Here is a 13,782-nt window from a genome sequence, read left to right on the forward strand (position 1 = left end):
CAGAGTGAGCAGTGTACCTGTGTGACAGCAGAACTAGCAGTGGGACTGTGTAAGTGTATGGAAGAGGTGTGTTGATCTCAATGCTGGGTGAGCACTGTGTCCATGTCACTGCATGCTGAGAATTGTGCAGTGTATGGTGTAGTTCATTAAAGTCAGACCTGCTGGCATTGTCAGTGCTTGTTAACTTTGTGAGACCCTGTTTCACTTATTCCTGAGCCGGAGAGTATCTTCTAGGTTTTTCCCTTTCAATCTAGCCCCGAAGTAAATTCAGTTGATTGTAGCTGGTGACCCCGAGTCCTAAAGCCTGAGTTTTGAGAACCAAAATCTTGCAACCTACAGTTCTGAAGGTATTACAGGTGGAATTCAGACTAAAGGTGTTCTTTAACATAGGCAAGATTTTCTGGTCCTTGTCTTGCAGGTCCAGGGGCGGGAACCAGGAAGTGCAAGATGCACTACTGTGGCATTAACAATGTGGTAAGAAGTGTTCCGGAACAGGAGCATCATCTTTTGGTCTGACAACATGCCAGTGGTAGAGGCCTTTAGCAGGCAGGGGGCTTCTTGCATACTGTTTTTGAGACTGGTGAACTTGGTTCTTTGCTTGAAACTTAATGTGATGCTTAAAGCCAGACATTTCCCTAAAATTCATAATACACAGCTAATGCATTGTCTTGCACCAAGCTATAGGATTTTTTTGAGTCACTACCCAAGTGCAGCAGAACAGAAGATTGAATTCCCAGAAGATCTGTGGAGGGTTGGTTTCCTACCCTGCCTGAATTAGTGGTGGCTTCTCTTATTAAGCACATGCATGTGGCATATGAAAAAGTATTTACGGGAAAATTATGTCACTGCCCCTTTCTCTTAACTCACTCTGTCTCTTCTTGGGTGTGCTGCACGAACAGGGCAGGGCAATTTATGTTTTTTTCGCAATATTTTTTGGGGCACAAGACATGGTCAGCAACTTACTTGGTAAGAAAAGCATTGGCAGGTTGGGACAGGATAGCTGCTTTCAGGATACTAAGAGCCCAATAAAAATGCAAACACTTGTCACAATTCCATCTAATCTACACCAGGTATGTAGCTCATCGTATGAGGTGGCATTGTTCACAGCTGCTTTTGTAGTTGCTTTTTACGGTGCCTTCAGGATAAGTGAATTGGTGGGGAGATTTAAGCAGGATCACGTTGGTGGTCTGCAATGGCAAGACATCCACATTTATCATGATGAGATGGTTATCAGACTAAAGAAGATCAAAACAGATCAGCTTGGTATGGGTGCCACATGCGAACCAAGGAGCTACAATTTTCGATCTGGTGCTTAGGAGGATTTTTCAGCACTTTTTATTCCCCTCAGTAGTGAGTGCCTTTCATGATATCAGTTCTCCGGAGTCTTTGCCATAACCTTTTAAGTTGATCGGGGTTAACCCAACCAATTTTTCTTTGCATTCACCTACAATAGGAGCTGTAGCCTTCGCAATAGAAGTAGGTCTTACTCAGAAGGAAGTCAAGAATATAGGGAATTGGTCATCCCGTTGGTTCAAGCGTTCAGCCCACCTGGAACTGTTATAGTGTTTTTCACCTTCTCTGTGGGTCATCCTTTTTTGCTTTGCTCTCTTTTAGTAGTAATGGCTACCCAGAGTCATATAGGTCATAGATCACTCCTTTGTTTGGCATGCAACCTACCGGTTGGAACAGCTCTGTAGGCCTAAGCAGGTGGCATTGAGGAATGTCTTCTTCAGATGATATGAAGTGGGAAGTCTTAAGATCACACAGCTGTGAGAGATGGTTGAAGAGACAACGAGCTGTGTGGGCCTCTAGTGCCCAGATCTTATCATCGTGCATCTGGGCTGGAATGACCTGGTAATGCTGGGTTGAAAAGATTTGAGGGAATTTGTCCTGAAGGAATTCACATGGTTAGGTTGGTAATTTTCAGGTGCCTGCATAGCATGGTCCCACATGATACATAGATGCATTTAGGGCATTGGTATGAAGTCCAGGGCCATTAATGTATTGGCTAGGCGGCTTAATGCCAAGATGGCCAAGATGTGTCCCAGACAAGGCAATTTGAGACATAATAGCAGAACACATAATTCATGGTGAAGGTGGACATTTATTCGATCTGGGTGATCTCTTTATCAACAGCATCTGGATGCAGAACCTCTGTTTGTTAGTGGGGAGGGCAAAGGACTTCATTGCCCTGATCTCCCTTCTGGCGTAACAGCAGCACGCAACAGCAAATGATTTCAAGGACAGATGTAGTCTCCACCATTTAATTTTTAGGACAGAACTAAGGTGACAGACAGCAATCCTTGTTCTGCAAGGGCATTCACACCCAGTTGGGGGACACAGGCTCACAGTCTACCACTGTAGAGTATAAGGCTGTAGCCCCTGGTCTCACATTGTGTGGACCCCTTTGGCAACCTGACGATGGGTGGCAGAACAATGACAGGTGTCCAGTGGTAGAGAGTTTGGACTGTTTATCAGGGATACAGGTTATTTCATCTGTGCAGTCCGAGAGGAGTATAAGAAATTCTAGACCTGGGTTTTGTGCCATTTTCAGGAAGTACCTCAATATAAATAAATCAGCAATCATCTTTATTCAGACTGTCATTTTAAATAAGTGTGCTATGTTGATTATCAACGACACGATTGTAATGTGAGCGTTTTATGATTGCTGTGAACATTTTACAGTTTCTGTGTTTTTTAATGTTACGTTTATAGTTCGTTTTCAGAATAAGCATGACCTGTGTTCTCAGGGTAAACTTAAGAATAATATCTTGTCACTGATTTGGTTGAGTTGGACAGATGTGAGATCTCGACAGGGGGCCTTCTGGACCTATTGACTGCGTTTTCATTTAGGTGGTATTGATGCAAACTAAATGCCTTTGCAAATTGTATATAGACCATGGCCTTCATTACTGAGTCTGGCAGAGGTTGGTTGGGTAATAACTGTACCAGGTAAATACTGACACTGCAGGGTGAAGTATTTGCCAGGTGTGGTAATTACCTCTTATTCTGAGATTTTTTCTCAGAAAATGGGGTGTAACAAGTGGAATTCCGTGTTTATTGTACCACATTTTTGATGGAGAAGACAATGCATCTGTTTAGCAGGCTGGAGATAAGCACATGATGAAAAGCTGAGTAGAGCTGTATGAGGAGAATATGAGGTACCCAGACTTTTCCTATCATCAGTGATGCTATGGTATTGGCAATATCGGCCAGACATGGCATTACTATTAACCAGGAAAAGTTAATGTTCCGATAGACTCTGTTCAGTATGTCTCTAACGAACTCACATGTATTATTTTCACTGATGTTATCATCGTTAGTGTTTAGTTAGCTGGTGAATTATGCCACAACATACAGTATTTTAAGGTTTACCTGACTTATCTCTAAATCGGGCTATATTAGGTCTTACTTCCTTTGCTTTTCTTCAACATACCGTGACTCTAGACTTTACTGTTGAGCAATGAAATGCCTGCAGCAATGGTGCACTTCCTATTAATCCAGAATTTCTGATAATTATGGTCCGGAGGCATAGAATCTACATTTTTATTTGCAATTTGAGAGCTCTTAAGATCATGTTTGCTTTGGATTCCAGAAATGAAAGTAGCAGCAAAGACTCAAACCATGCAGGACCCGGAGAATTCTCAACAAATAAGTCAGCACAGCAGATAGTAGCATGCAGGGCCTGAGAGTTATTAAGTATGGAGACATCATAGAAGATCCCACAATTCTGGAACTAAATGTCTTCTAGGAATTAAGATGGTACAGCAGTTCTTTGGACCCTGAGAGTCCCAAAGTATAGAGATAACACTTTAAGATCATAAACCTCTCAATCCAGAGGGGCCCTGTCTTTGCCGTGGATCCCCAGTGTTCAAACGGATGAAGGTGACACAAAAGTTAGTGGACCCTAAGAGCTTCTATGCTTAGAGACAAAGTCATCCAGATTACAAAACTTTGGACGACTATCAGTCATGCGAACATAGATATCAGAACATATCCCTAGGCAGTGGACCCAGCAGTTTCTTGGTGGAGATTATATTTCATTTCCTACCTTTACATCATATCCTATGCCATGAGCTCTACATATCTGGAAGAATACGTTGTAGTAAACAGTGAACAGATTGCTGTGCTTGAGATGGGAGCTCATTACCGCACACCGGGTACTGCTTAGAGGCACCTGAAAAAGAACAGAGATCCTTAGTACAAGGAACACAGTTATTAGTGTTACAATCACCAGATATTCAGGGCATGCATATCCATTTAGAGTATGAAAAAGAAACAATACTTAATTTCAGCATCATTTAGCACACGCTTAGAACACCACGCAACAGCATTAATTTACTTAGGAGAAACAAAGATACAGAGATCATATCAAAAGTCTAGGATGGCTTTGGCGTAACTGGATGCCCTATGGAATGTTCTGCTCAGATCACCTAGGCAGCATCTTCCCAAAATCACCTCACACGTGTGTACATGGAAAGTTTTCTGGGCCTCTGTATATAAGCCTGTTTTCGTATTTGTTATGCTACCAATTGTATAAAGCGTGACTGCTACCCCACAGGATGTCCTGGCGCGTAAAACAGTTGGCATAGAATGCAAGCAGACCAGAGAGAGTAACAGAGGGAAAAAATATGCAGATCTGCTCTACCGTGGGGTAATATTAGGGAGTCCTAAGAAACACCATTAAGTCAACTAGCAATTTTATAGAGCCAACTAAGCCAGGTTAAGGCATTTTGGAATCTGAGAAGGGTGGTGTGTGCTGGAAAGCCACTGGGAGCGTATTCCAAACCTTTCATGCAGTCACTGAGATGGATTTGCACCAGGCGCAAATACGTTTGTAGTGAAGAACCACTAGCAAATTAAGTCCAGCTGATCATAAATTGGGAGCCAGAATTTACTGATGGAACTTCTCCACCTTCATCTCCCCATGTCAATCACAATCCATACTCAGCATGCAGGCAATCATTCCATTCAGAATTGACCTGCCAGCATGGAACCATTTCCGGCATGGTTTTATTCAATTATTTTTATTAAGGTTTACAAATAACAACATTGGGCATGATCAGTTACCATTTCAATTCTATTTCAGGACCAGAGGTGAGGACTATAACTTCTTTCTTTCTTTATCAACAGCAGCTTCAACTTTAACCACACTGAACTACATTTCCCAAGAAACACAGGGAAAAAACTACAGGTCCCACGATCCCTGCACCTGGGTCTGCTCAATAACATCCGGGTCGCTTCCCCTGTGACGTCCTCTTTCTTTCCTGCTCGCACCAGCTAAGTACACGTTTCCTCTATCTTCTTTTATTGTCTAACAATTTTGTGCAGTTTTTCTTTGCAGCGGACTCCTTTTTAGCGCTAAACGGTGCTGCGGGAGCACATTTCAGTGCTCCGATTGCGGCACACTTAAGCCTCGGGCCGGGTGAGTGCAGTGCGGCGTTCTTGCCACTAGGGGGCGGTGGTTGAGCGAACGCACGCTCGTCAGTTCCGGACTCGGATATGACAGCCAGCGTTGCTCCAGTCAGACACTCCTCATTGCCCCGAGCCGCCTGGAAGCCTTACACTCACAGTTTGTGGGTTTGTACTTTAACCCCTTCGCTGCCAGGCCTTTTCCCCATCCTGTGCCAGGCCTTTTTTTGCCTATTTGGGGCAGTTCGCGCTTAGGCCCTCATAACTTTTTGTCCACATAAGCTAACCAAGCCAAATTTGCTTCCTTTTTTGCAACATCCTAGGGATTCTAGAGGTACCCAGACTTTGTGGGTTCCCCTGAAGGAGGCCAAGAAATTGGCCAAAATACAGGGAAAATTTCGTTTTTTTCAAAAAAATTGGAAAAAGTGGCTGCAGAAGAAGGCTTGTGGTTTTTCCCCTGAAAATGGCATCAACAGAGGGTTTGCGGTGCTAAACTCGGCAGCTTCCCAGCTTTCAGGAACAGGCAGACTTGAATCAGAAAACCCAATTTTTCAACACAATTTTGGCATTTTACTGGGACATACCCCATTTTTGCAATTTTTTGTGCTTTCAGCCTCCTTCCAGTCAGTGACGGAAATGGGCATGAAACCAATGCTGGATCCCAGACACCTAAACATTTCTGAAAAGTAGACAAAATTCTGAATTCAGCAAGGGGTCATTTGTGTAGATCCTACAAGGATTTCCTACAGAAAATAACAACTGAAAAAGAAAAATATTGAAATTGAGGTGAAAAAAACATAAATGTTTCTCTACGTTTTACTCTGTAACTTTTCCCTGCAATGTCAGTTTATCGAAAGCAATATACCGTTACGTCTGCTGGACTCCTCTGGTTGCGGGATATATAGGGCTTGTAGGTTCATCAAGAACCCAAGGAACCCAGAGCCAATAAATGAGCTGCACCCTGCAGTGCGTTTTCATTCTACACTGGGTATACAGCAATTCATTTGCTGAAATATAAAGAGTAAAAAATTGCTATCAAGAAAACCTTTGTATTTCCAAAAAGGGCACAAGATAAGGTGTTGAGGAGCAGTGGTTATTTGCACATCTCTGAATTCCGGGGTGACCATACTAGCATGTGAATTACAGGGCATTTCTCAAGTAGATGTCTTTTTTACACACTCTCCTATATTTGGAAGGAAAAAATGTAGAGAAAGACAAGGGGCAATAACACTTGTTTTGCTAATCTATGTTCCCCCAAGTCTCCCGATAAAAATGACACCTCACTTGTGTGGGTAGGCCTAGCGCCCGCGACAGGAAACGCCCCAAAGCGCAACGTGGACACATCCAATTTTTTGAAAGAAAACAGAGGTGTTTTTTGCGAAGTGCCTACCTGTAGATTTTGGCCTCTAGCTCAGCCGGCACCTAGGGAAACCTACCAAACCTGTGCATTTCTGAAAACTAGAGACCTAGGGGAATCCAAGGAGGGGTGACTTGCGGGGCTCGGACCAGGTTCTGTTACCCAGAATCCTTTGCAAACCTCAACATTTGGCTAAAAAAACACATGTTCCTCACATTTCTGTGGCAGAAACTTCTGGAATCTGAGAGGAGCCACAAATTTCCTTCCACCCAGCGTTCCCCCAAGTCTCCCGATAAAAATGATACCTCACTTGTGTGGGTAGGCCTAGCGCCCGCGACAGGAAACGCCCCAAAGCGCAACGTGGACACATCCAAATTTTTGGAAGAAAACAGAGGTGTTTTTTGCGAAGTGCCTACCTGTAGATTTTGGCCTCTAGCTCAGCCGGCACCTAGGGAAACCTACCAAACCTGTGCATTTCTGAAAACTAGAGACCTAGGGGAATCCAAGGAGGGGTGACTTGCGGGGCTCGGACCAGGTTCTGTTACCCAGAATCCTTTGCAAACCTCAAAATGTGGTTAAAAAAACACGTTCCTCACATTTCTGTGGCAGAAAGTTCTGGAATCTGAGAGGAGCCACAAATTTCCTTCCACCCAGCGTTCCCCCAAGTCTCCCGATAAAAATGATACCTCACTTGTGTGGGTAGGCCTAGCGCCAGCGACAGGAAACGCCCCAAAGCGCAACATGGACACATCCAAATTTTTGGAAGAAAACAGAGGTGTTTTTTGCGAAGTGCCTACCTGTAGATTCTGGCCTCTAGCTCAGCCGGCACCTAGGGAAACCTACCAAACCTGTGCATTTCTGAAAACTAGAGACCTAGGGGAATCCAAGGAGGGGTGACTTGCGGGGCTCGGACCAGGTTCTGTTACCCAGAATCCTTTGCAAACCTCAAAATTTGGCTAAAAAAACACATGTTCCTCACATTTCTGTGGCAGAAAGTTCTAGAATCTGAGAGGATCCACAAATTTCCTTCCACCCAGCGTTCCCCCAAGTCTCCCGATAAAAATGATACCTCACTTGTGTGGGTAGGCCTAGCGCCCGCGACAGGAAACGCCCCAAAGGGCAACGTGGACACATCCAAATTTTTGGAAGAAAACAGAGGTGTTTTTTGCGAAGTGCCTACCTGTAGATTTTGGCCTGTAGCTCAGCCGGCACCTAGGGAAACCTACCAAACCTGTGCATTTCTGAAAACTAGAGACCTAGGGGAATCCAAGATGGGGTGACTTGCGGGGCTCGGACCAGGTTCTGTTACCCAGAATCCTTTGCAAACCTCAAAATTTGGCTAAAAAAACACATGTTCCTCACATTTCTGTGGCAGAAAGTTCTGGAATCTGAGAGGAGCCACAAATTTCCTTCCACCCAGCGTTCCCCCAAGTCTCCCGATAAAAATGATACCTCACTTGTGTGGGTAGGCCTAGCGCCCGCGACAGGAAACGCCCCAAAGGGCAACGTGGACACATCCAAATTTTTGGAAGAAAACAGAGGTGTTTTTTGCGAAGTGCCTACCTGTAGATTTTGGCCTGTAGCTCAGCCGGCACCTAAGGAAACCTACCAAACCTGTGCATTTCTAAAAACTAGAGACCTAGGGGAATCCAAGATGGGGTGACTTGCGGGGCTCGGACCAGGTTCTGTTACCCAGAATCCTTTGCAAACCTCAAAATTTGGCTAAAAAAACACATGTTCCTCACATTTCTGTGGCAGAAAGTTCTGTAATCTGAGAGGAGCCACATATTTCCTTCCACCCAGCGTTCCCCCAAGTCTCCCGATAAAAATGATACCTCACTTGTGTGGGTAGGCCTAGCACCCGCGACAGGAAACGCCCCAAAGCGCAACGTGGACACATCCAAATTTTTGGAAGAAAATAGAGGTGTTTTTTGCAAAGTGCCTACCTGTAGATTTTGGCCTCTAGTTCAGCCGGCACCTAGGGAAACCTACCAAACCTGTGCATTTCTGAAAACTAGAGACCTAGGGGAATCCAAGGAGGGGTGACTTGCAGGGCTCGGACCAGGTTCTGTTACCCAGAATCCTTTGCAAACCTCACAATTTGGCTACAAAAACACATGTTCCTCACATTTCTGTGGCAGAAAGTTCTGGAATCTGAGAGGAGCCACAAATTTCCTTCCACCCAGCGTTCCCCCAAGTCTCCCGATAAAAATGATACCTTACTTATGTGGGTAGGCCTAGCGCCCGCGACAGGAAACGCCCCAAAGCGCAACGTGGACACATCCACATTTTTTAAAGAAAACAGTGCCTACCTGTGGATTTTGGCCTGTAGCTCAGCCGGCACCTAGGGAAACCTACCAACCCTGTGCATTTTTGAAAACTAGAGACCTAGGGGAATCCAAGATGGGGTGACTTGTGGGGCTCGGACCAGGTTCTGTTACCCAGAATCCTTTGCAAACCTCAAAATTCAGCTAAAAAAACACATGTTCCTCACATTTCTGTGGCAGTAAGTTCTGGAATCTGAGAGGAGCCACAAATTTCCTTCCACCCAGCGTTCCCCTAAGTCTCTCGATAAAAATGGTACCTCACTTCTGTGGGTAGGGCTAGCGCCCACGAAAGGAAATGGCCCAAAACACAACGTGGACACAACATATTTTTTCACAGAAAACAGAGGTGTTTTTTGCAAAGTGCCTACCTGTGGAGTTTGGCCTCTAGCTCAGCCGGCCACGGGAGGGGGGGGGGGGGCAGAAATGCCTACGGGGTCGCTCCCCCTGCGTGACATTGGCGCCAAAAAACAAATCCCAGGTGCCTAGTGGTTTCTGCCCCCTTGGGGGCAGATTGACCTAAAATCGGCCAATCTGCCCCCAAGGGGGGCAGAAATGGCCTAAATACAATTTGCCCCCCAGGGGAGCGACCCTTGCCTGATGGGTCGCTCCCCATCTCTAAAAAAACAAACAAACAAACAAACAAACAAAAAAAACACACAAAAAAAATTGCCCTGGTGCCTAGAGGGTTCTGCCCCCCCCGCCCCTGGGGGCAGTTCGGCCTAATAATAGGCCGATCTGCCCCCAGGGGGGGCAGAAATGGCCTAAAATAAATTTGCCCCCCCAACCTCCCCCCGGGAGCGACCCTTGCCTACGGGGTCGCTCCCCCTGCGTGACATTGGTGCCAAAAAACAAATCCCAGGTGCCTAGTGGTTTCTGCCCCCAAGGGGGCAGATTGACCTAAAATCGGCCAATCTGCCCCCAAGGGGGGCAGAAATGGCATAAATACAATTTGCCCCCCAGGGGAGCGACCCTTGCCTGATGGGTCGCTCCCCGTCTCTAAAAAAACAAACAAACCAAAAAAAAAAAAACATTCCCCTGGCGCCTAGAGGTTTCTGCCCCACCCGGGGGCAGAAATGGCCTAAAATAAATTTGCCCCCCAACCCCCCACCCCACCCGACTGAGCGACGCTTGCCTACGGGGTTGCTCCCCCTGCGTGACATTGGCGCCAAAAAACAAATCCCCGGTGCCTAGCGGTTTCTGCCCCCTTGGGGGCAGATTGACCTAAAATCGGCCAATCTGCCCCCAAGGGGGGCAGAAATGGCCTAAATACAATTTTCCCCCCAGGGGAGCGACCCTTGCCTGATGGGTCGCTCCCCATCTCTAAAAAAACAAACAAACAAACAACAAAAATATATATATACAGGGAGTGCAGAATTATTAGGCAAATGAGTATTTTGACCACATCATCCTCTTTATGCATGTTGTCTTACTCCAAGCTGTATAGGCTCGAAAGCCTACTACCAATTAAGCATATTAGGTGATGTGCATCTCTGTAATGAGAAGGGGTGTGGTCTAATGACATCAACACCCTATATCAGGTGTGCATAATTATTAGGCAACTTCCTTTCCTTTGGCAAAATGGGTCAAAAGAAGGACTTGACAGGCTCCGAAAAGTCAAAAATAGTGAGATATCTTGCAGAGGGATGCAGCACTCTTAAAATTGCAAAGCTTCTGAAGCGTGATCATCGAACAATCAAGCGTTTCATTCAAAATAGTCAACAGGGTCGCAAGAAGCGTGTGGAAAAACCAAGGCGCAAAATAACTGCCCATGAACTGAGAAAAGTCAAGCGTGCAGCTGCCACGATGCCACTTGCCACCAGTTTGGCCATATTTCAGAGCTGCAACATCACTGGAGTGCCCAAAAGCACAAGGTGTGCAATACTCAGAGACATGGCCAAGGTAAGAAAGGCTGAAAGACGACCACCACTGAACAAGACACACAAGCTGAAACGTCAAGACTGGGCCAAGAAATATCTCAAGACTGATTTTTCTAAGGTTTTATGGACTGATGAAATAAGAGTGAGTCTTGATGGGCCAGATGGATGGGCCCGTGGCTGGATTGGTAAAGGGCAGAGAGCTCCAGTCCGACTCAGACGCCAGCAAGGTGGAGGTGGAGTACTGGTTTGGGCTGGTATAATCAAAGATGAGCTTGTGGGGCCTTTTCGGGTTGAGGATGGAGTCAAGCTCAACTCCCAGTCCTACTGCCAGTTCCTGGAAGACACCTTCTTCAAGCAGTGGTACAGGAAGAAGTCTGCATCCTTCAAGAAAAACATGATTTTCATGCAGGACAATGCTCCATCACACGCGTCCAAGTACTCCACAGCGTGGCTGGCAAGAAAGGGTATAAAAGAAGGAAATCTAATGACATGGCCTCCTTGTTCACCTGATCTGAACCCCATTGAGAACCTGTGGTCCATCATCAAATGTGAGATTTACAAGGAGGGAAAACAGTACACCTCTCTGAACAGTGTCTGGGAGGCTGTGGTTGCTGCTGCACGCAATGTTGATGGTGAACAGATCAAAACACTGACAGAATCCATGGATGGCAGGCTTTTGAGTGTCCTTGCAAAGAAAGGTGGCTATATTGGTCACTGATTTGTTTTTGTTTTGTTTTTGAATGTCAGAAATGTATATTTGTGAATGTTGAGCTGTTATATTGGTTTCACTGGTAATAATAAATAATTGAAATGGGTATATATATTTTTTTTTGTTAAGTTGCCTTATAATTATGCACAGTAATAGTCACCTGCACGCACAGATATCCCCCTAACATAGCTAAAACTAAAAACAAACTAAAAACTACTTCCAAAAATATTCAGCTTTGATATTAATGAGTTTTTTGGGTTCATTGAGAACATGGTTGTTGTTCAATAATAAAATTAATCCTCAAAAATACAACTTGCCTAATAATTCTGCACTCCCTGTATATATCCCCTGGCGCCTAGAGGTTTCTGCCCCAGGGGAGGCAGAAATGGCCTAAAATAAATTTGCCCCCCCAGGGAGCGACCCTTGCCTAAGGGGTTGCTCCCCTTGCGTGAAATTCACGCAAAGAAAAAACTCCCTGGTGTCTAGTGGTTTCTGCCCCCCTTGGGGGCAGATTGGCCTCATCAAAATAGGCCAATCTGCCCCCAAGGGGGGCAGAAATGGCCTAAATATATTTTTCCCCCGCCTTGCCTAAGGGGTCGCTCCCCACCGAAAAAAATAAAATGATGGTGCCTAGAGGTTTCTGCCCCCGGGGGGGCAGAAAAGGCCTTCCTGAAAAAATGCCCCCCATGGGAGCGACCCTTGCCCAAGGGGTCGCTCCCTTATGTGAATTATAGTTAAAAAAAAAAAAAATCCCTGGTGTCTAGTGGGGTTTCAAAAGCCGGATTGCAAGCAATCCGGCTTTTGAAACCCTCGGAGAGACTTCAAAGGGAAGGAACCCTTGCCTGATGGGTCGCTCCCCATCTCTAAAAAAACAAACAAACAAACAAAAAAAAACACACAAAAAAATTTGCCCTGGTGCCTAGAGGGTTCTGTCCCCCCCGCCCCTGGGGGCAGTTCGGCCTAATAATAGGCCGATCTGCCCCCGGGGGGGGCAGAAATGGCCTAAAATAAATTTGCCCCCCCAACCTCCCCCCGGGAGCGACCCTTGCATACGGGGTCGCTCCCCCTGTGTGACATTGGCGCCAAAAAACAAATCCCAGGTGCCTAGTGGTTTCTGCCCCCTTGGGGGCAGATTGACCTAAAATCGGCCAATCTGCCCCCAAGGGGGGCAGAAATGGCATAAATACAATTTGCCCCCCAGGGGAGCGACCCTTGCCTGATGGGTCGCTCCCCGTCTCTAAAAAAACAAACAAACCAAAAAAAAATATATATATATAATTCCCCTGGCGCCTAGAGGTTTCTGCCCCACCCGGGGGCAGAAATGGCCTAAAATAAATTTGCCCCCCAACCCCCCCCCACCCCACTGAGCGACGCTTGCCTACAGGGTCGCTCCCCCTGCGTGACATTGGCGCCAAAAAACAAATCCCCGGTGCCTAGCGGTTTCTGCCCCCTTGGGGGCAGATTGACCTAAGATCGGCCAATCTGCCCCCAAGGGGGGCAGAAATGGCCTAAATACAATTTTCCCCCCAGGGGAGCGACCCTTGCCTGATGGGTCGCTCCCCATCTCTAAAAAAACAAACAAACAAACAAAAAATATATATATATACAGGGAGTGCAGAATTATTAGGCAAATGAGTATTTTGACCACATCATCCTCTTTATGCATGTTGTCTTACTCCAAGCTGTATAGGCTCGAAAGCCTACTACCAATTAAGCATATTAGGTGATGTGCATCTCTGTAATGAGAAGGGGTGTGGTCTAATGACATCAACACCCTATATCAGGTGTGCATAATTATTAGGCAACTTCCTTTCCTTTGGCAAAATGGGTCAAAAGAAGGACTTGACAGGCTCCGAAAAGTCAAAAATAGTGAGATATCTTGCAGAGGGATGCAGCACTCTTAAAATTGCAAAGCTTCTGAAGCGTGATCATCGAACAATCAAGCGTTTCATTCAAAATAGTCAACAGGGTCGCAAGAAGCGTGTGGAAAAACCAAGGCGCAAAATAACTGCCCATGAACTGAGAAAAGTCAAGCGTGCAGCTGCCACGATGCCACTTGCCACCAGTTTGGCCATATTTCAGAGCGGCAACATCACTGGA

General features: G+C 45.8%; 1 protein-coding gene across 2 annotated transcripts in view; it reads right to left on the minus strand.

Annotated features, from left to right (window-relative positions):
• The window catches only part of IQCH (IQ motif containing H), a 613,153-nt gene that overhangs the window by 27,175 nt on the left and 572,196 nt on the right, over nucleotides 1-13,782 (minus strand). For both annotated transcript variants that reach the window (XM_069222867.1, XM_069222866.1), the window contains exon 18: nucleotides 4,052-4,177. In XM_069222867.1, the coding sequence (XP_069078968.1) occupies nucleotides 4,052-4,177 (126 nt within the window). The remainder of the gene's footprint in view (nucleotides 1-4,051; nucleotides 4,178-13,782) is intronic.

This window comes from Pleurodeles waltl, chromosome 3_1 (genome assembly GCF_031143425.1).
Source record: "Pleurodeles waltl isolate 20211129_DDA chromosome 3_1, aPleWal1.hap1.20221129, whole genome shotgun sequence".
Classification (NCBI taxonomy): domain Eukaryota; kingdom Metazoa; phylum Chordata; class Amphibia; order Caudata; family Salamandridae; genus Pleurodeles; species Pleurodeles waltl.